The following is a 16,054-nucleotide window of genomic DNA, read 5'->3' as shown; positions in this document are numbered from 1 at the left end:
TTAATCCCAGGCTATTTCTGTCATTTCGTTAATTCACTTTGTTTAATATTAATCCTTGCAATCCGCAGGCATCGGATGGCATAATCTTTCTTGGGGCACGTCCCTTCTTTATTTATATTCTGTCCCCACGTAACCTTGAGATATCCTCTAACTTCTTCATGACCTTGTGGAAATAATGGACGAATGTGTTTTATTATGGAGACCCCGTACCTACATTCCAGACTTATCCTGAATGGACTTCAGCCATGTCAAAAAACTGTGAGAGGTTCACACAATTCCTTCCACCCTCAGACCCCCCTCAGGTCTCACTGTACCTACCAATATATCCGAGGACTATAGGACTTAATAGTAAAGATTAGAAAGTGTGCGAGACTGGAGCCAAAAAATAGAATACTGCCGTTTCTAACATACTTTATCTTTCATTCCCTTATTTTTAATCTCATGTGAATTAAAATACCTACAGAAAATGAAAAACAAAAGGATAAACTTTGATAATAGTCTCAATTACAAATATACCATTTTTCTTTTGTTTACCATTTACCATGCTGACCAATGTGTCTCCATGGCTACAGATTATGAACAAACCTTGTGTGTATTGATTCCACAGCTATACTCTTGTCCTCGTAATGTAATGTATGTTTGCAAGAATGAGAGGTCAGATAGAAATGAGCATGATCAGACTTTTGCAGACCATTTTTATCATTTGGATTCTTTTTTTCAAATTGTTTACTGGTAATGAGCAAACGTACTGGGATAAGGTGTTATCTGAGCATGCTCAGGTGCTTACCGAGTGTCTTGAACGTGCTCGAATAATATGTTCTAGGCCCTGCGGCTGCATGTCTCTCGGCTCTTCAACAGCCACGACACGTGGGGATTTCCTTTTAGTTAGACAATCCCCACATGTGTTGCAGCTGTCAAACAGCCGCGAGACATCCGGCCGCAGGGACTGGAACATATTATTCAAGCACTTTGAAGACACTCGGTAAGCACCCGAGCATGCTCGGATAACACCTTATCCCAGCACGTTCGCTCACCACTATTATTTACCCTTTAAATCAGGACAACCACATTTGCTTCTTCTTTCTGTGAGGCTCTAATACATTGCTCTTTGCCCAGTGTGGGAAATTAGCTCCATAGTTATATATATCTTTTACAGCTGAGTACACTATACAAGTGGCATACTCCTGACTCTCTGAAACAAATACAAAAATGTCCAACTGGAGGCTGGTAGATCTCATACCATCAGATAGATACCATCAGTCCCTTTATATGGGATCTCCCCATCCCAATCCACATCTTTATCCACCCAGTAATGATTTATAGAGGACCAGTCACCAGGTCAGAAGAAGACAATTTTTGCCCTTGCGTTACTGCTCCTGCTCCCCTGAGTAAGTTGCTTTTTGTTTCTTTTAAATCCACTGTATGGTTCCAGAGATTTGGGCCTTTTTATTTAGTGTAAATTTTTATGGTCATTAAAAAGGGGGCGTGGCTCACATGGTAATTATTCAGAGCAGCCTAAAGACACACCCAGATAATCTGTGGGCCACGCCTTATTGATACAAAACATACAAATTTGAATTAAATAAAAGGGTCAATATCTCTGGAACTGTATGACGGATTTTTAAAAAACAAAAAACGGAATGGTCAGGAGAGCAACGGGAATAAATTAAGAACACAAACAGGACCGTATTGACCCTGTGACAAATCACCTTTAAGCCTAGCACCTGGATTGATTGAGGACAACAAAATTAGGAAAGGTAGAGAATGTCAGGTTTTGCTACCAAACCTACCCATCTTTTCATAAAAATCCAGGCCTCGACAAGAGGAGATAACAAAGCCCCTAGCAAGCTATGCCTTGATATGGATATCAAACTGTCTTGGATATATCTTATCTCATCCCGCTTATATCAGTATGTAGCCGCATGGGAATATCACTAAATCTCCATTTTCTATGTATTTCTGTATAGATATAAAGTGCTGTGATTGTTACCAAAACGAGTGTGGCTTTATAGTGGTCATATAACGATAACTTGTGTAATATCTTTAGCATGTCTTTGTACTATTCAATAAATTTATGCTAAGTTGTCATCGGGTATAAATAGAGGCTTTGTGCTGTAGGAACTCATATTTGTATGGCAGCAAATCTATTCATCATTGTTCTGTGCACCTGTTGGCGGTCTACACTTACTGCACTGCCACCCACCATCCAGGGATGCACGGGCGTATTATACCGCTTACGGTGACAATATCCCTTTATCTGTTCAGTTTTACAGCATAATGACATCTTTTTATTTGCAAGTTTGGAAACATTTTAGAAATATGCCTGCAAGAAAAATATGACAAGTTGTTTTGTTTTTTTCATTCACAAGGACTTCTAGCTAAAATTTACATATAATCAAGATAAAACATGACTCCTAGAGAAATGTGGGGCTGTCGTGTGCTCTATAAATGTTGGCATCTGTATATGTTTATCTGAATCTGCTGAAGTGCCACAAGGACATTGTATAACAGTGATCTTACGTGCCCAGAAACCCCGCACACTTTGAAGAGTGCCACGCACCACTTAAGTACCCAGCGCTGCACACAGCCCAGACACACGGTGAACACTACTCTGCCCAGAGTGAGCGGCGTTGCTAAACAGTAATGTTATGCAGTGCCCACATAAAGCCAGACAATGATCATATACTGTCAAATCTTGCCCCCACAGAGCGATATATTCCAGACATAGTGCCAAACATTGCACTTACAAGGGATAAATCCATCATGGATGTTCTGCCCATTCTGTGCAGCAAGATATTTTAAGTGCTGTTCCAGCTATGGCCATTAGGTGTCATAGTTGCCATTCTCTTTCTTATTCATGTGTTTGGAATCTTTTGTTCCTCTAAATGGTTAACTGTTCAGAACCGCCCCTTCTTCCTGCCGGGGTTTGCAGCATGTAACCATTCCTGCCGAACTTCTCAGTAGCTCACATGTGCTCAGCTCCATGCAAAACCACTGCTTATAACAAGTGGATTCCGGTAAGGTTAAATGCATTTATGTAAACTATGCTATGCATCTGTGTTAGCTGGCCATAGTGCATGCCTTATGATGTTTGCAATGCATGTTCAGCTCCTGTAATGCTATTACACTGCATGATAGTTATATGCATCCTCTGTTCTGTGAGTGCAAAGCTGGCAGCCATTAGTTGTTTTAGATATCTCTTTCTCTTTTACTGCTGTGTATGTTGTATTGCTCAGCTTCTATATAATGCATGCTACCGATATAACAGTATCCTGTATCATTGCTACTGTTGTGATAGTACCCTGTATTGCTGTGATATTGTCTACTAGTACTGACATGCTGCAATATCTGTTTCTTATAGTTTTTACCTGAATCATCCACATTGTGTACAACAATCTCTGAATCATCCACATTGTGTACAGCAATCTCTGAATCATCCACATTGTGTACAGCAATCTCTGAATCATCCATAACTGTGTTCAACAATCTCTGATATCATCTACAACTTTGTACAACAACCCCTGATCTCATCTACTACTGTGTTCTACCATACCATCTGTTATCATCTCCCATTGTTATCCGTATCATCCCAATAAATATAGAATTAAGCACCCATACAGTCTTGTTTCTGGGAGTGGATGAAAGGTTAAGCCGTATGCTGGAATCCACACAGCGTCATACGTTGAAGAAGGCAGAACAATGGATACTGACGGAAATAGGACGGGGCAGACATTTCATTGGTGCAACCAATTCAGCCACGCTGGAGCCAAAAAGTTAAGATGGCACACTTTCCAATGCAAAGCAGCAATGGTCCCCATGTGATACAACTGCAGATATAAAGAACCTCCCTAAAACAAAATATTTAAGAAAAAAAATCAATGAAAATTAATATTTTTAAATGATTAATCATTGCTATATACTGTAGACCTCATAGCACACACTGTTGCTACAAAATTAAGGCATCCCCCCGCAGAAAAAAAAAAAAATTAGTCAATAAATGATATGTACCTCAAAAAAAGACTGGCCTAAAATGTTTCTATAGTATTATGAAATGCCAATATCACATAATGAAAGGAAAGTACATTTGTAACACGGCCAACATGGATGTGTAACACGGCCAACATGGATGTGTAACAAGGCCAACATGGATGTGTAACAAGGCCAACATGGATGTGTAACACGGCCAACATGGATGTGTAACAAGGCCAACATGGATGTGTAACAAGGCCAACATGGATGTGTAACAAGGCCAACATGGATGTGTAACACGGCCAACATGGATGTGTAACACGGCCAACATGGATGTGTAACACGGCTAACATGGATGTGTAACCAGGCCAACAAGGATTTGTAACACGGCCAACGTGGATGTGTAACACGGCCAACATGGATTTGTAACACGGCCAACATGGATGTGTAACATGGGTTAGTTTCAACTTTTCCAAGTGTTTTACACCAGCTTTCGCTCCATTTGTTTCTTAAAGGGATGGTCCAAGCAGGGCATGTGGTAGAATAAGTTGTACTTGGTAAATCTTTTTTGACTACAATGGTTCCACTCTTGCCTGTCTTTGCCAGCTGTCCTAAACTAATGATGTTCCAACTACCCGCATGTGACCCTGAGGCCAGTTATTACCTGCAGTGGCGATGCCACAGTACTCAGAACCACATCTAAGGGGGGACTGAATCTCCTCCTTACTCAGATGGAATTACATTTCGTACATGTCCTTGTGAAACAAATAGTTGTCTGCAATCCAGAAGAGTTGCGGAAAGAGGACTTTGCAGGCTTGTAGACAATGTGGCCAGGACTGAACTGCAACTCCAGTGTATTTCTAACATGGCTGCCAATCTTAGAGATTTAGAAAAAATAGGACCAAGGAGCAGTAGAAAAGATATATAAATGTTATTATTGCAAAATTTATGAACATAAAAATTGTATATAATATAACAATGTATAGACAAGGGAATCAGCGACACCTAGATACCACACTCAAACTAGGTCGGAACATAAATGACAAATTAATTAATAAAATCTGTATATATCACAAAAGAAGAAGAAGCATCAAAGCGAAACGCGCGTTGGGGTCTCCATGCCCACACTTCAGCCAGGTTGGTCTTCGGTATTATATATATACATTGCTTAATATACCTACATATACCTCATTGTATGTATCATCATGGCCAGTATTTTTTAACTTTTGAACCACTGAATGTTATTTGAAAACTTAGCTGTCAGTTTATACAGTATATATCTCTGTATATATTTTTAGTGAGTCCGTGTTTTGGTCCACATATATTGCACCATTGCACTTTATATTTGATATTATTTGCTCTTTGAGAGATACTTGCCGATATACTTGTGTATGTATGAGAACAAAAAGGAAATCCAGCAAGAACTCAGCAAACCAGGGTTGGAGTAAAATTATGCTTTTCTTTATTTCTTCAACAAGGTAAAAAAACGACCCACAAGGATCAGAAACCAGAGTGCATGGCAGAGATAAGCGCAAATGGGACTACGCGTTTCGGCGGCCTAATCTGCCTTCTTCACGGTCCAAACCTGAAGGCGGATTTCCCACCTGATTACCAGATGGGAAAGACCCATGAGTCTCATTGCTGGAGCTGGACACTGACACACATACTCTACTTGTGTATATATATATATTTTATGAAGGTCCTCCTGTGACCATATACATTATATATATATATATCTTTTTGCACTTTATATCTGGTGGCAATTCTTTACTTGTACTCTTATACTGGTGGTTCATCATATATATGGCCGATTGTGAATCTTTGTCTTACTGCCATGGTTATATGTGATGTATACAGATTTTATTAATTAATTTGTCATTTATGCACCGACCTAGTTTGAGTGTGGTATCTAGGTGTCGCTGATTCCCTTGTTTATACATTGTTACATTATATACAATTTTACATTCATAAATTTTGCAATAATAACATTTATTTATCTTTTCTACTGCTCTTGGTCCTATTTTTTCTTTTGAGTTTTTGCTGTATTATTATGGATGAACTTTTGCTTATTTAGCCTTGTTTTGGGATTAGAATTAGAAAAAGTAGCCTGAAGTCTGCAGACCAAATAACTGAGGCTTAAGGAATGACTGTCCTTGAGAGCCTAAAAGCACTGATGGGTATTTCATTTTCAACGGTTGTACACAGTACATGTAGAAGGAAGCCAGTAAATCCGGTGTCTAAACCATTGCAACTTGATAAAGTGATTGAGTAAGTGCAACCAAGATTTCAAAATCGTGGAGAACAATTGGTCGGCCACGTAAAGGGAAACATGAGATGTTTAACAGGTAATAAAAACTTTTTTAAAGTAGGGAGACGAGGTCGGAGCTTATGCTCACCGTGGATCCTCAGGACACAATTGGCCAATTGCCTTCATTATGTGCTATAATACAAAGCCAGCATTAAGCTAGTGACTCAGGACAATTCATGAAAGTGTATCAACCATATCTGTTACCGCTTCGGCATTTTATGTTTTGGCAGTTATACTCAATCAAATTGAGCACAACTTCAATAGAAACTACAGATGTACAATTTAAGAGGTTTTATGAAAGAGGGATTTACAATCTAAATTTCCTTAAAGAGTATCTGTTACCAGGTTTTTGCTACCTCATCTGAGAGCAGCATAATGTAGGAAGAGAGACCCTGATTCCAGCAATGTATTACTTAGTTTACTAGGTACAGCAGTTCTGACAATCAGATTTTTTAGCTGTAGCGTGAAGCAGAGCTGTGAAAGGCTCTCCGTGTACAATGTATATTGAGAGTAAGCATATAATCAGTGCTGGGGTCACAGATGGACCACTTGGCACGTGAACTGTAGTCTGATGATAAACATTCATTGTATTGAAAGAACAGCACACAGCCTAATAAGTGACACGTCACTGAATTCAACGTCTCAGCCCCTACCTCATGCTGCCACTCAGATTACACAGCAATAACCTGCTGACAGATTCCCTTTAAAGCTATTTTTTTAACATACCGTGCACTTTTTTTTCCATGATCCGGATTCAGGATTTTGTTGCACTGTTTGGAATGTATTTTGGCATCCAGGACTAATTTACAGAGCACAACTAGACCTGTATAGAAAGCCTTTAGCTGAATAAGGCTAAGTGCACTGTTTCTGAGCACTTGGCCTAAAGTATATGTCAGGAGCTTTTCTTGACGAACACTGTAACGTTCCTGTGGGCCCCCATTCACCAGATGAAGGCCAAATATGTGATCTTTTGGCTTCCATCAGACCATTTGTTTTACTTTATAGGAAAGGACAGCAGTCTGGGCTTTCCTATATAGAGTGCCACACTATATACTGTAAGGTAGCACTTGTTACTCAGGTTGGGGATACTCTCTTGGCAGCAGAAAAACCCAGGTCCGGCACAGGCTTTTCAACATAAATATAGTCCATGTGGTTTATTAGGCAGCATAAACCATAGCAGCATGAGGAAAACGGAACATTCTTACAGCAGACAACAATGAATCTTCATAGTGTAGCTCTGCTCCCTTAGCCCTGTGGTCACACAGGCTGTGTTTTATCCAGCCATCAGGCTATACAGTCTCTCAGTTAATCTTCCCTGTCCGGGTTACCTCTTAGCTGCTCACACTGCAGACGTCCAGTCCCTCCTGGGAACTGTCAGATACGCAGCCATTATACCCAGCCTCACCAGGTCCACGGCCTCAGCATGTGCCGTTCAGGAGGGCAGCAGACCCTCTAGCACATCGGCCTTCCGGAACCTTCCACACGTGCTCCAATCAGATCCAGGCACTCTCTCATGTGACTTTCCCTGGTCACCTTATATGGTCCGTAGCCACGCCCACCAGATCACATGGCTATGACCTCATCGTAGGTCGTATTTCAGATTCACAACCATTCACACACATACAGTTTACTATGGGCGTTTTAGACACACGCCCCTGGGTGGGTTTGTAGGTGACTGGTCCCACCCATCTCACCAGCCACCTGAAGGCTTCCCTGACACATTGTACCAGAAACCTCAGCAGTACCTCTGCTGAATAACACTCGAGCCTCCATCCCAAGGCCACCCACCTTGAGATACATAATGGTCATTTATCATCCTACTCCCATTACCACAATAGATATTCCAGTACGCCCGTCCTGGGACCCCCACACAGCGCCCCCAAGCGGACACAGTGGTCACTACACCACATACCTCCCCCCTCTGTTCAAACTTGTGGGGTTGAACACATGACATCACTCAGGGATCTCGAGACCGGGGACCCATGTCACCTTGCCCTACAAGTCTAGAGGACCGTCTCCATCTGTTTTGGCTGTCATACCGCATCATATTTACGTTAGGCCTCTCCGGCCTCCAGCGGTCAGTATATCGGCCTTGGGCTTTGGCCTTCCAGTCAAAGTCCATCTGCATGACCAGACACTCTTTAGTCTCCACCTTTCTACAGTGCGCACCGTCACCTGACCTTTCTCTCATTGGCTGGCTCTCCCGGTGGGTACAGTCAGAAGTCCCCCTTACAGTCACGTCAACTGTCCGGCCTGAGTCTGACCCATTGAGTATCGCACCAGAGCTAAGGTTTCTCAGCCTCGTGCTGCCAGTCGAACTGCCACTTGCAGATTTTTGATGTCCTTGCCTCGCTGACAGTGTTCGGCCACCTGCAATTTCACTACTTGGAGGGACCCTTCGGGTCCTTACATCTTGGGTTGCAGGCGGCCGCCACCTGATGTTCCGCATCTCTTTGTTGATCTGTAGTCGGTCAAGTTTCAATTGCTCAATCTCCTGTAGGTACGTTACTCTATATTCTAGGAGCAACTGAAAGTTTTTATGGCTTTCCATGGAGCCAACCACAACAATGGGAATCATGTCCTCTTCACCAGATAGCTGGAATTCACCATCAGGAGGGATCTTCACCCTCGCTACACCGGAGATATTTACAAGGTCTTGCATCACCTTCCCGAGCCTTCCCATGACTCTCCCCACCAGATCTTTGGGTACCGGAATTACATCTTCCCCCAGGCCCAGCCGATTCTTAGCTTCCCTTGCCAGCTCTAAACGTCGAGCCGCTTTCCCATTACTCCGCCTGAACATCTGTTTAGCGTGGAGACATTGCAGATGCATCTCTGTCAGGACAGCTACCCGCTTTGCTGTGTCTTCCCTGGTTGATAGTGCCACCAGCTGTTTTGTCTCTAATGCCCAGTTCACACTACATGCTTGGACCGCCTTTTTAAAAGCCTCATGCACACCTTCACTGGTACAGGCTTCTTGCACGTCTTCGGGTACTTGAAGATCTTGGGCTCGCTCTCTTCCTGGACAGATGGCTCCAGGTTTACAGTTGTCCCGACTGGGTGACTGTCTTGTTCAGCTCTAAGCTCAAAATCTTCATGAGATTTACCCTCTTCGCGACCCTTTGCCAAGATGGGTACTGGCAGTTCCGTCTTGTTATCGCTCAGGCTTGGCTGCTGCAAGTCTTCGTCCGCCACCTTCTTTTCCCGCAGAAGACCTCGTACTGTTTCTTTGAGCATTTCTACCTCTTCTCTGAGGGTCTTATTCAGAATTTGCCACATTGACAGGTGACCTTTGTGCTCAGAGACTTCCTTCTCCAGCTTATCTACTCTGTGCTCCCTTTCTGTCTTAGAGTCACAGTCACCCCCAGATTCTGAGACACCCCGATCTGCTGAGTGAACCCTCCAGTTACCCTCTGACCGTGTGTCCGCTCCAGTCGTCTTATCTACCAGCTCACCATCAGTCATGTCACGAGACATCAGGTCCGTAAGTTGGGCAGACGTACCCCTTCTTCCGGTCACTTCTACATCTGACCTGTCCACTTTAGGAGGCGTCACCGTCTCAATGTCTGCTAGCCCAACAGTAGAAAGTTCTCCATCCCCTTACTGTAGAGGAACTCCCCTCTCCCACAAGCCAGAGAACAGTCTAGAGTCGCAGCCTATAACCACTGGACAGGACAAATTCGGGACTATCGTGACATCCTGTCCCACAATGTCCCAGCCTGTCTCAAAGACTACCCTGACGACTGGACAATTCTTAGTGCCCCCGTGGTTGTAAGTGACCCCCACCTTTCTGCTAGGTATCTCAGGAGCAACCCTCACTAGAGTCACCGAGCTCCCAGGGTCGACCAGACCAACTATATCTTCATTATTTATCTGGAGGCCACACCCCCGTAGCATCGTGCCAGCTGGGTAGTTCACCAGGCAGATAGGACATACATAGGACATTTGCTCCTGGCAACAGTTCATCTGTTCCACCCCTTTTACATCAGGATGCTCTGCCCCCATTCCTCGGGACTCCACCCCTTTTTGGGCAACTACTCCCTTTTGGGACTCCACCCCCTTTTGGGCCACTATCCCCTTTTGGGACTCCACCCGTTTTTGGGCCACCACCCCCATTTGGGTCACCGCCCCCTTTTGGGATTTCCCCATGTCCCCTCTACAGGCCTTCTTAGGCCAGAGTTCACACAGTACAGTTTCTGTCTTTCGGGCTGGTACTGGCCATTTAAGAGGTTGAACGCTCTGATAAACTCTTACTACACCACACCAGCTCCTGCTGGCAGTGCCACAGCTCCTGCTGTAGCCTCAAATCACCAGCACCTCCGGCTGCCGCTCACAAACAGCTGCTGGCGTCAATGCAGCTCCTTCTGCGCTGTATTCATGGACCCACCGATCCACAGCAAGCTTCGTAACCCCTCCGAGTTACAGCCAGCCACTTGTCACCTTCGTGACCCCACTGAGCCACCGCAAGCTGACTTGAGAGGGAAAAGAAAAAAAAACACAACACAAAACACACGTGGCCTCACCGGGTGCTATTCAGGGATCCGACCCTCCTCCCAGGGTTTCCCAACACACCGGCCTCTCTAGGTCGACAGTCTTTCTCACTGACCCCGGTCAGTACAACACAGACTCCTGTCTGTAAACCTGTTGGTGATGGCCCCACAGGTTCCAGGACGCCTCTTCTCCTCAGAGGTATCCCACAATTTATCCACAGTCTCTTTCTCTGACTCCGGTCAGCATACCACACAGTTTTCACTACCGTCACCTGCCGGCTGTAGGGGAGGTGGACTGACGTACGGACCTGTCTGCAGTGGGATAGTAATGGTATAGCGTGCTTTAGGTGGACTGTTGCATTTATAGATGGGAGACAGCTGAAATAGTGGAGATGGGTGCAATACTGAAGTTTGGCCGCAAGATGGGAGTAGAGAGAGTTGTGAGAAAAAGACTTAACACCAGCTTAGGGCTACGAAACCGCATAGTCATGGGGGGCAGTGTTACCATAACTCTGGGATAAATCCTCAAGGAGGGGGATAAAAAGCAGGTAGAGTTCTAGAAGCAGTCAGTCCAGGGAGAGGAGCTGAGAAGAGTAGACATGAGGAAGAGAAGTACAGTGGTGAAGCTCCAGAAGGGACTGACATCTGAGACAGTCAGGGGGGTGGCCCTGATGTGGGAGGAACGGCCCCCGTCGAGTGTCCGGGCCGGAACCAAGGGAGCCGTCATCTGGGTTCCGGGGGAAACTGTCCCCGGGGGACAGAGTTTGAGGACGGACCGTTGTGACAGACAGATGGGCTAGGGGAGGGACCAGTATAAAGGAGGCGGGGAATCCCCAGGACGATGAGTCAGCAGACCGGGACAGAGGCAGCAGGAGACCGTGGCAGCGACTGCAAGATAGAGCGACCCACCAGTGCCAGGGAAGACGCCGACTGAGGACTCCAGAGGGACGGCACCAGGGCGATCATCCGAGATTTGCTGCCCCACTCCAGCCCGCGGTCTCTGCGGCCCCAGTTCGACCCGCGGCCGCTTCCGCCTCACCTCAGCCCGCGGCTGCGGCCTACCCGCGGTCACCCGCGACCACTGCCATCTCGCTCTGGCCCGCGGCTGCGGCCTGTTCCCCGCCACCCGCAGCCACCCTGCTCTCACCAGTGGCCGCGGCAAGTACAGTGCTGCCGCCGGCCACCACTGTCCCGCTCTGTGTCCGCAGCAGGGGCCGAGCCTCTGCTTGCCGCGGACTCCCCGTTGCAGCCGTTAGCTGCGCAGGTGGTCTGTGATTCGCCACCCTACATCGCTGCTGCTTGCCCCAGTCCGGAGACTGCGGCCCATCCGTTCAAGGATTCCGCCGGGGCCTGTGGGGCTCCAGTGTCATCAGCGCGCCGGAGCGCGCAAAGACTTCGCCAACGGCTCAGCAACTGGGCCCAGCAACTACTACGCCGAAAGACCACCATCCCGAATGGCGAGGGACGTCTGGACGGCTAAGTTGACTATATATTTACGGACCCGTAGTTGGCCATACCGCGGCCCTATAGTGACCGGCTATTGCTGGAAGTAGTCGTGTTCTACCCGTTTGTGTTTGCTTGTTTTAGAGCCCCTGCGAGGGCATCCCGTGTTACCCCTTTTGGTGATCAAGCCGTGACTGAGGAAAGTTCCCTCTAGTCTTATAAACGTTATTATAGAAAGCACCAAATTGTCTCGCGACTCGTCACTGCATCCTGCTTACCTGCAATTACCACACTGACAAGAGAAGCCGCAGATGGAGAGACAGGAGAAATTGCAGACGGAGAGACAAGAGAAGCCGCAGACTGAGAGAGCCTGGGGGTACCACAAGACGGACGGACTCGGGCAGACGAAGCGCTGTAGTGGTAGGCCTAGGGCAGCTGCAGTGAAAGAGCCGCGAGGGCCGTCATACAGAAGTAAGGAGGAAGCAAAGATACCCGGGCCTGTGTGCGGAAAGTGTCTAGCTGCTGCTGTATGTTGCTGCGGTCGTCAAGAGGATGGCCAATAAAGAGGACCTGTTGGATGCACTTCAGTCTCCGTCTCAGTCTGTTCGCGGCGGTAAGAGGACCACCTTACTACACGGCCACGCAAGTTCTCTGACCCCTCTACTGCAGAGGTGTCCTATAAATCTCTTTCACTGACCCCGGTCAGTATAACTCACGGTTTTCAAGACCGTCCGCTCTCCTGGCTCAGAGTCGCCAGCACTGCAACATGTGCTTCTTGGGACCATTGCCTTCAGCAACCTAGTTTTCCAGACCTCGTCCGTTGCCCCTAGCAACAAGGCTACAACAGTGCCCTTCGCATTCTCCACCAATTGTAAGGTAGCGCTTGTTACTCAGGTTGGGGATACTCTCTTGGCTGCAGAAAAACCCAGGTCCGGCACAGGCTTTCCAACATAAACAGAGTCCATGCGGTTTATTAGGCAGCATAAACCATAGCAGCATGAGGAAAACGGAACATTCTTACTGCAGACAACAATGAATCTTCATAGTGTAGCTCTGCTCCCTTAGCCCTGTGGTCACACAGGCTGTGCTTTATCCAGCCATCAGGCTATACAGTCTCTCAGTTAATCTTCCCTGTCCGAGTTACCTCTTAGCTGCTCACACTGCAGACGTCCGGTCCCTCCTGGGAACTGTCAGACACGCAGCCATTATACCCAGCCTCACCAGGTCCACGGCCTCAGCATGTGCCGATCAGGAGGGCAGCAGACCCTCTAGCACGTCGGCCTCCCTGGACCTTCCACACGCGCTCCAATCAGATCCAGAAACTCTCTCATGTGACCTTCCCTGGTCACCTTATATGGTCTGTAGCCACGCCCACCAGATCACATGGCTATGACCTCATCGCAGGTCCTATATCAGATTCACAACCATTCACACACATACAGTTTACTATGGGCGTTTTTAGACACACGCCCCTGGGTGGGTTTGTAGGTGACTGGTCCCACCCATCTCACCGGTCACCTGAAGGCTTCCCTGACACATTGTACCAGAAACCTCAGCAGTACCTCTGCTGAATAACACTCGAGCCTCCATCCCAAGGCCACCCACCTTGAGATACATAATTGTAATTTATCATCCTACTCCCATTACCACAATGGATGTGCCTGTACGCCCGTCCTGGGACCTCCACACAGCGCCCCCTACGGACACAGTGGTCACTACACCACAATACCATACTTTTTTTTACAATGTATCCTTATGATGGACGGATCGGTATCCATTGTGGCTCTAGCGATCTGTGTATGAGCTCCACATTGGGCACAGAAGAGCCGAATAGGAATGTTTTTAGAATACATTTTCTTCTATGTCACTCATTTCTATTACTATGACATTTTCTTTTTCTTACTTTTTTTTTTCAGGAAAGCCTGGCTGAGTAAAGTAGGAAGTCCCAGCTCAAGGATTGACCGTACTGACTTTTCTAACGAGAAGGAGATTCCTAGTCTTCAATTCACGGGATTCAGTACCAAATACTAAGAAAGAAGATACGACGACAAATAACAAATATGCTTCTGTATAGTATGTACGTAGTGTGATACTGTATAGTATATGCATAGTGGGATACCAATGTAATGTTTTACCAACTATTATCTCTCCAAGAATTAAGTTCTTTTAGTAATATTCCAGATTAAATTGTCACTGAACATTCAGGAATCGATGGAATTGTGTCTACTACCGAGGTTTCTAATGAAATACAGTTTTGTGGCTGTATAGAGACTACACTCCGGTCAATCTCAGTTTGATAATGGGATCCACTGCTGGGATCGGCTGAATATGTGGGACAACCTGGCAGTGAAGCCCCCATCACACTAAGCGAGATCGCTAGCGAGATCACTGCTGAGTCACAAGTTTTGTGACGCAACAGCGACCTCAGCAGCGAGATCGCTGTGTGTGACACCTATCAGCGACCGCCCCCCCCCCCCCCCGCCAGGTATCGCTGATCGTTCAGGAATGTCCTGGGCCTTTTTTTGATCGTTGGTCGCCCGCTGCCCAGGGTGCATCGCTGTGTGTGGCAGCAAGAGACCAGCGATCAGCGAGCTCCCAGCGCTGTAAGCAGACGCTGGGAGCTGGTATCCAAGGTAAACAGCGGGTAACTAAGCGACGCACGCGCTTATACCCGCGTCCTCACTGGTCCTGATCGCTGGTGAGATCTGCCTGTTTGACAGCTCACCAGCGATCTCGTCATATCGTTGTCAGGATCGCTGGTGCGTCGCTATGTGTGACGTGGGCTTAAGTGTTCAATTTCCAGGCAGCGCCACCACAGGGGGAAATTGAGCACTGCCCAGAAACGTTTCAGATCAAGAGGTTTTGTGTGTAACGCAGGACAGTTCCTCCGCAGAGGCAGAGACTTTCTGCATCCACTCTCCTCCCTGACGAATGACCCATCTGAATTAATAGGATATATTTTGACTAATTCAAACATTTCCCAATTGGATACTGTATATAAAAATACATTTTCTAAACTAGACAGCCCATGTAAGACATATAAAAGGCTCCATACAATATTTGGAAAACAAAAAATTTGTTTCTTTTGAGTGCCATTTGTCTGGTAAGTGCCTTGCAGGAGAAATAATAATTTACACAGAGGTTTTTCCTTTAATAGCAGCAGATAACAGGGAACGATTAACATTAAGTGATGGACACCTTGGTGGAGCCTAATGGACAACATTTAAAGTCAACGTGGTGCATCATACACTTGCAGTGTCGGTCGTGTTGTGTGACAGATCTTGTACTACTTTATGGTTTTCCTGAGAGATGCAGAGCGTGATGCGTATGTGAACACAGCCTTAAGGCCCTTTCCTATATTGCATGGGCTCTACGTGATGATTGCTCACACTGCTCCTTGCAGGCAATTTATCAGCCTGTGAAAGGACACTTATTGTGTACAGATGAAATCAAAGTTTAAAAACTTTCTGCCATTTATACAGTAATATACCAATATCACAATAACAATTTATATCTAGTGGTTAGCACTGTTGCTTTGTAGCGCTGGGGTCCTGGGTTCAAATCCCACCAAGGACAACATCTGCAAGGAGTTTGTATGTACATACTGATAGGGAATCTAGATTGTGATGGGGACAGTGATAATGTCTGTAAAGTGCTGTGGAATGAATTAATGGCGCTATATAACTCAGTAAAATAAATAAATGTAACTCAACACAACTAATATAACAAGTGGTTTCTCCAAATGACATCTATAGTCTCAAATTTATTCAACCCCTCCATGACCAGTGTCTTTAATACTCTATGACTGCTGCAAACATGATGCATAGCCAGATACCATTTTTCC

The 16,054-nt window shown here is 46.0% G+C and overlaps 1 protein-coding gene across 2 annotated transcripts in view; it reads left to right on the top strand.

The window, feature by feature from the left end:
* The window catches only part of ACYP2 (acylphosphatase 2), a 253,780-nt gene that overhangs the window by 234,950 nt on the left and 2,776 nt on the right, over window positions 1–16,054 (top strand). The window contains exon 4 of one of the 2 annotated variants that reach the window (XM_073553923.1): window positions 14,127–14,283. In XM_073553923.1, coding sequence (XP_073410024.1) covers window positions 14,127–14,241 — 115 coding nt within the window. In that variant the 3' untranslated portion in view covers window positions 14,242–14,283. Of the gene's footprint in view, window positions 1–14,126; window positions 14,288–16,054 lie in introns of both variants that reach the window. The other variant, XM_073553922.1, reaches the window with a different exon arrangement.

Source organism: Dendrobates tinctorius, unplaced genomic scaffold, assembly GCF_039654945.1.
Source record: "Dendrobates tinctorius isolate UK_male_01 unplaced genomic scaffold, ASM3965494v1 ptg000203l, whole genome shotgun sequence".
Classification (NCBI taxonomy): domain Eukaryota; kingdom Metazoa; phylum Chordata; class Amphibia; order Anura; family Dendrobatidae; genus Dendrobates; species Dendrobates tinctorius.
This window is presented reverse-complemented; position numbering and strand designations above follow the sequence as displayed.